The sequence below is a fragment of the Gymnoscopelus braueri genome (genome assembly GCF_963280865.1).
Source record: "Gymnoscopelus braueri genome assembly, chromosome: 19".
NCBI classification, from domain to species: domain Eukaryota; kingdom Metazoa; phylum Chordata; class Actinopteri; order Myctophiformes; family Myctophidae; genus Gymnoscopelus; species Gymnoscopelus braueri.
Window position 1 is genome coordinate 32,551,525 of NC_137621.1, and position 7,111 is coordinate 32,558,635.

At 38.7% G+C, this 7,111-nt stretch overlaps 1 protein-coding gene across 2 annotated transcripts; it reads left to right on the forward strand.

Moving 5' to 3' along the window:
- Nucleotides 1–1,678: 1,678 nt before the first annotated feature.
- lgals3a (lectin, galactoside binding soluble 3a) lies at nt 1,679–7,105 on the forward strand. Of its 2 annotated transcripts, XM_080413814.1 has the most exons (6): nt 1,679–1,818; nt 2,199–2,213; nt 2,359–2,683; nt 2,729–3,102; nt 4,991–5,079; nt 6,588–7,105. In XM_080413814.1, exons 2-6 carry the CDS (start codon nt 2,202–2,204, stop codon nt 6,754–6,756), a joined length of 969 nt encoding a protein of 322 aa, XP_080269940.1. In that variant the 5' UTR covers nt 1,679–1,818; nt 2,199–2,201; the 3' UTR covers nt 6,757–7,105. The 2 variants fall into 2 exon arrangements, with proteins under 2 accessions (XP_080269940.1, XP_080269939.1); XM_080413813.1 differs by having other exon boundaries at nt 2,359–3,102.
- Nucleotides 7,106–7,111: the final 6 nt, after the last annotated feature.

Genomic DNA, 7,111 nt, shown 5'->3' on the forward strand with positions numbered 1-7,111 from the left:
TTTTTTTACTTCCCTAACACATCTTGTGACTGTTTTGACCAATCCGACGCGAGCAACCCCCCCACCCCAATTTCTAATAAATGTCTGTCCCACTTGACGTGCCATTATGTATGATTGTGGTGACTGTCTTGAGCAGGCAGGCACCTTTCACCTCTTCATCGCTGTTGCCACTTTCTGTGCACAAATATAAACTTCATTATAAACAACATAATAACATTCACTACTACTCAGTGGTGGAAACAGTACTCATTTTTTTAAGTAAACGTATCAATACTGCAATGTAGAGTACTCTGTTACGAGTCCGGCATTCGGAATTTACTTGGCATCAAAATGTACTTAAAGTGACAAAAGTAAAAAAAAAATACCGCAGAATGTCCCATTTCACAAGTTTTCGAATGTATTAAAAACTAGAAAATAAAGCTTGAATCGACTATTTTCAAATGGCCGAAACGTATAGGGCTGAAGTGGGTAATGTATGTTTTGTAGGCTAATAATAATCTAAATATATATAATATATAAATATATATTTAAATATATAATAATCAAAAGTAGTAACTAAAGTTTTCAAATAGTGGAGTAAAAGTATAATATTTGCCTCTGAAATGAAGTGGAGTAGAAGTAAAAGTAATGAACATTGGAAATACTCCAGTAAAGTAAAAGTACCTCAAAATTGTAAAAGTACAGTACTTGAGTAAATGTACTCAGTTACTTTACACCACTGCTTGTTTGAACCTCGGTCCCGAATGTATTAAAAACTAGAAAATAAAGCTTGAATCGACTATTTTCAAATGGCCGAAACGTATAGGGCTGAAGTGGGTAATGTATGTTTTGTAGGCTAATAATAATCTAAATATATATAATATATAAATATATATTTAAATATATAATAATCAAAAGTAGTAACTAAAGTTTTCAAATAGTGGAGTAAAAGTATAATATTTGCCTCTGAAATGAAGTGGAGTAGAAGTAAAAGTAATGAACATTGGAAATACTCCAGTAAAGTAAAAGTACCTCAAAATTGTAAAAGTACAGTACTTGAGTAAATGTACTCAGTTACTTTACACCACTGCTTGTTTGAACCTCGGTCCTACACTGGCTCTGGAACGCCCCCACCCTTTGGAATGCGTCAGGGGTGTGTGCTCGAGTGTTGCTTGGGCATAGGATACTTTTTGCCCTTTAATAAATTATCAAGACACCATGACTTCATTACATGATTTCACAAGTGTAATATATCATTAATAGAGTTTAATATCATAGCGAAACGTATTTCAACATGCATTTATTATATTAGAATACATGGGTTGTATTGACAGATGATTAGTATCTATGTTCCCCAGGTGCTACTTGGATCACCCAGGATGACCCCGTGCTAAAGTTGCTGCATTTATTTTAAACCTACAAAGGGCCCCGAAAGGTTCCCCTAAGTTAAGACCAAGACACAAACTGCCAGACTGTTTGTATTATTATTGCATCATTATATGTTGCATATAATTAATTAATATCATATTTATTGATGTATGTACCCATATTGCCCATTAGAATTTGATATCTATTAATTTGAGAACTTACTGTGCATATTATTTCCTATTAATATGTGCAAATACCCGACAGAAAATAATTCAGATTCTGAGTCTTGAATCTGATAAAGTAATAAAAGTACAGGCAAAATATACCCTCTGCTACATCTATGAGCATAGCCTCTATTTGTATGCTACATCTAAAAGAGCTGGCTACCATTAGTTACCTGTCAGTCACTCACAACGGGATAAATCACAGTGTCGCCAGCTATCGTTTGAAAGGAGTTCGTTTTGTGGAGGGGTAATATGAACATTCAACTTAATGTACTTTTGAGCAGCCATGTATCTAAAGTAATGAAGTGAGCTAATCATCTAACGTTAACGTTAACCAGCTAGCTTGCTAGTTAGCAAGAATGTAACGCCAGTTAGATGAGTGTTTATTTTTGTGTGAATATGCTGTTAAAGTCTATCGTCAGTGTATCATATATTAGTATATAATTATATATATTAGGCCGGCCATAGCTCTAAATGTTAATATAACTGCTGTTGTTTTCGGGATCTTGTAGGAAATATTTGAAACAGCATTACTCAGCCTGTGTGACACACCTCAGAGTTGTTAGCTAGTTGTCTAATTAAAATACTAACTACAGTTGTTGTCTGTTGTGTCTTCTGTTGTCTTAGATCATGGATTTCTCGGTGAGTTCAAATTATTGCACTATTATCCACAGTTATAATATATTTATAGGAATATAGGTGATTTATTTATATCTAATAGTTAAGTAACTAGAAGAAGAATATGGAGAGATCAAATAAATCACCTCACTTCTCCTTCTCTGTGCAGCTGACAGATGCCCTGGGAGATGACACTCCAAGCCAGGCAAACAAAACACGCAACACTAACCCATCTGATCCTGCCAGTCACCCCCCTCCTCCTACCAATCCAGGATGGCCTGGGTCAGCCCCTGGTGCCCCAACCCAGCCCTCTGTTCCAGGTCAGTTTCCCGGAGGACCATCCGGCCCAGGGGCACCAGGACAGTTCCCTGGAGGTCCGGGACCATTCCCATCAGGTCCTGGAGCACCAGGGCAATACCCCGGAGCCCCTTCAGCACCCGGTGGGTTCCCACCCGGTGGGTTCCCAACGGGTCCTGGGATACCCGGACAATATCCTTCTGGACCAGGGGCTCCAGGGCAGTTCCCGTGCGGCCCTGGAGCTCCTGGTCAGTTCCCTGGGCAACACCCTCCTGAAGGAGCTCCGGGACAGCTGCCTGGAGGCCCTGTACCGTACCCACCCGGAGCGTTTCATTCTGGCCCCGGGGCACCACCTGGGCCTTACGCTAATATGCCTTTCCCAGGAAGTGAGTTTGGAGGAGGCAATGGGATGTATGGACCAGGAGGCCCGGGTGCCTTCCCCCCTGCAGCTGGTCCAGGCGCATTCCCTGGATTCCCTGGTGGAGCCTTTCCTCCAATGCCCGCTGGTTCATGGGGTCCACCTGGAAATGGAGGCTTCCCACCTGCTCCTGGCCCCTTCACTCCTCCTGGGCCAATGAACCCATTTGGTGGGCCACCTGCTCCAGGAGGCATGCTGGTGAGTATTAATACTTTTTTTTTAAATTTGCTTTTACCATTTCTTGGTATGTATGTTGCGGTGTGCCAAACGGTAAGCATTCTTGGTGTGGGGGTCCTTTTGGAATGCAGGATGGGAAATGAATTCTAGCCACCAGGAAAATGACACTGTGTGGCTACTGGCTACTAAGGTTGTCTATACAGCACCAGGCATTTCTGGACAAAATATATATAAATTATATATAACTGCCTGGTAACATGCTGAATGTGGCTGATGAATTTCAAAGCTTGAAGACAAAAAAAGTTGGTTTCCCATTCTCTTTGGATTGTGGCAGGATGGTGACTGTTCGGTGGAAACGTAATAGGATTCTTTTGGGCATTGTGGTCTTGTGGTCTTGGGCTTTGGGTGTGCAAAGCAATATTCAAGCAACATCAACTGGAATATTTAGTTATCAAAACTGTATTCTTGTTTTTCAGCCCAGATATAATCCACCATATTTTTGAAAGGACCTCCCCTTCCAGAATCAGCTTGTGGTTTGATTTAACTACAAAAGATTTAGTGTAACAGAACTCATGCACTGAGAGGTTTTGATACACGGATACAACACATATTTTTATTTTAATGTAACATTTATTTTTGTAATAATATATGCACCAATCTAATAAAAATAAAATGTTGTATAGTTTCTGACTTTTTATATATTATTACCTTAAAACGCTCTCGGCTGTCATAATAATTAATTTGATTCCCATCACTGTGTTTTGCATTGAACAGAATGTTATATATACTTGTTTTTTGTTTTGTTGTGTTTATTTTTTGTTTTTACTTGTCATTTGGCCTATCATTAAGTTAGTTTTTGTCAACTAGCCTTGGATTTTAGTCGATTGTTCTTCGTGCAAGTCACTAATTAGGGATGGTCGATATTACTTCAAATGGATAGAAGAAGAGTGGGCACTAAGGAAGGAATAAAATATTTGAAAAATGTAATGTAAGTAATGTGTAAAGTATGATTTGAAGAACATGCACGGTCATCATTATCAGACATAAATTTTCCCTTCAACTTCTTGTTTATGTCCAAAATGATAAGGATAATACATGTTCTAATCATGTATACTTTACATTACTTAAGACAATTTTTCAAATATTTTATTTATTTTATCCAAATAGTTATTTTAATTTTTATAATTTTTTTAACATTTTGGACCAAATAGACAATTTTACATCGAGGTGCCCACTGTTCCTGTTACCCTTCAAATCAATAGCACGATTGTTCAAATGTTTCGCCTCGATTGCGATTAATGAACGATTATTTAAAAATACATATAGTGAAAATAGCAGATTTACAAGCTCACAACAATCGCGATGAGACATTGTAGAACATTCGACAAAGTACAACAAAGTATAATACAGGGTAAAAGTGGTTAATTAGACTAATTGATTTAGTTGATTATAAAAACTGTCAGAGAATTTTCTCCTGTGGATTTGTTGATGTATAAGATATTTTCAGTGAATTGCCCAGCCCTAACACTAATTACAGTAGAGACTTGTAGAGAGTTTTGAGACCTAGGCCTATACTAAGAAGATGACTCAGTGGAGAGTTGGATGGCGGAATGTGGGCGAGGTTCGACATTTTAATAGTGTTGAAGTAAACTAAAGTTTTCCCTTTTCTTATACATGAGTATATGACACATGCAGCTGGTACTGTAGGCAATTAGTTCCGTCTATAAATGTTGAATGTGAACTTCTAACCTCCTACCCACACAGGGATTATTATATGAACATGGTAAACACTATTTCTTGAATACTTAGTAATTTGCTTAATCAGTCAGAAAAACAAATATGATGAGCATTATTTCCAATTATACATGTAAAGGTTTTCTGTTCATCTCAATTTTAAATGTTATTTCAGATGATGCCATATGATCTACCCCTCCATGCTGGAATCATGCCTCGACTTCTGATTACAATAGTTGGAGAGCCCATTCCTGGAGCAGACAGGTATGAATGGTCTTCATTCTGTAGGTGCTATAAATATGTTAGCAATAGATACCTTATCGCTTCAGACTTGCACAGACACTATATCCATCCTAATTGCTGAAAAGTGAATGCCTGATTCTCCCGCAGGTAACATTTAAATTTTTGTTAATCACATTATTACTCAAGGAGCACTTCTCCATGTATCAGTTGGTGTTTTTTGGTTATAGGCTTTCACTTAATTCTAGACACCAAGGCACTAAGACTTAGTGCTGCAAGCAAGAACCTGTTTCACCTTATAAAAGGCTGCATGTTTATGTGCCTTGATGTAATTTTCGAAAGGATATTCATTTTGGCAATGCAAGGCAAGTTTATTTGTATAGCACATAACCCACAAGGGATTTCAAAGTGTTTTGTGAAAAACATGAAGCATCAAGACGGCAAAATATTAAAGGACATTTTAATATAATTAAAATAAAAACAAGTAGAAAAAAATGTTAAATTACGGTACAATAAATCTCAATAATAGGCAGTGGCAAACAACATTAATTTTTTTATCTTTTGCTTTTTTAAGACTTTTCCATGTTTAGTTCTGATTCTGGGGACAGAAAACAGACCTGTCCCAGATGACCTGAGGTCTATGATGTCTATGATTTAGCACAAGATCAGAAATATAATTTGGCCCTAAACCATTCAGTGCTTTATAAACCAACAGTAGTTGCGAACGCGGAAGGAGGCGCGGCGAAGCCGCGCCTCCGACCAAGTGGAGCTTACTATATCATCGTGCTTGCGTTGTGTGTGTGTGTGTCCGTCTGTCCCATATTTATGGTCTTTCCGTCTGTGTTCACGCTCTCATTCTCTCATTGGCTCGCTCCCCCATGTGACTCGAAACTCCGTGCTGAAATGCCAGCAACTGCACTGCCTGTATACAGCCGACAGAGTGCGGCAGAGTGCACTACTACAGTGTGGTTGAAATATGGCAGCCACAGTCAATCTGCGTTCGCCTCCAGCGTTCGCGCGTCTTACTTGTGTTTTGAAATAAATTATTTTACAGACAGTTAAGATCTAAGAACTGGAGTGAATCCACTTTCTTGGTATTAGTATGGACTCGAGAAGCAGCGTTCTGATTCAACTGCAGTTGTCTGATCGAGTATTTAAGGAGACCTTTAAAGATACCGTTACAGTATTCAAGTCTACAGAAGATGAATGCATGGACAAGTTTTTCCATATCTTGTTGAGACATAAATCCTTTAATTCTTCTTAAGGTGATTTCTGTTCTTCCTTGGGTACAAAAACAAGTACTTCAGTTCTGTCTTTGTTTAATAATAAAAAATCCTGGCACTTCCAAATGTTTTGTTCAATGCATTTATTACTCAGGCTGTGCTTGTATTGGACCATAGTCTGCTGCTGGTGATATGGTTATCTAAATGTCGTCTGCATAATTATGGTAACATTTTGTTCTCTGTAATCTCCGAGCCAGTGGAGCCATGTATATTTCACAACACTAACCTCCATGGACCTTTCACTTGCAGGTTTCATATTGACTTCATCAAAGGTGACGACGTTGTCTTTCACTTAAATCCTCGGTTTCCTGAGCGACAAGTTGTCAGAAACTCCAACCTGAGTGACTGCTGGGGACCAGAGGAGAGGGAAGGACTATTCCCGTTTGCTCACGGATGTCGTTTTGAGGTAGTGTGTTGAAGCACTTGCACAGAAATTAACTCTTGTGTATGAGTTAGGAGCTTGGGAGACGCAGGGGTAAATGTACTTGCCACTGCCTAGTCTAGGGGTTTGAATCCACAGCGGTGAATACGGCTTGCCGAGCGTCTAGACTATGAATATGATTGCATCTGTCAGCGGGGAATGTTGAACGGGAGGAGTTGGACGCAGTGTTAATTTTGTCGATTAAGACTAAAAGACTAAGGTTTCGATATTTAGTCGAGTAAGACTAGACTAAGACTAAACAATTTCAGAAGACTAAAATAGGACTAAAACTAATGGAGTGTTTTTCAAAGGACTAAGACTATCAGAATTTGCTGTCAAAATTAACACTGGT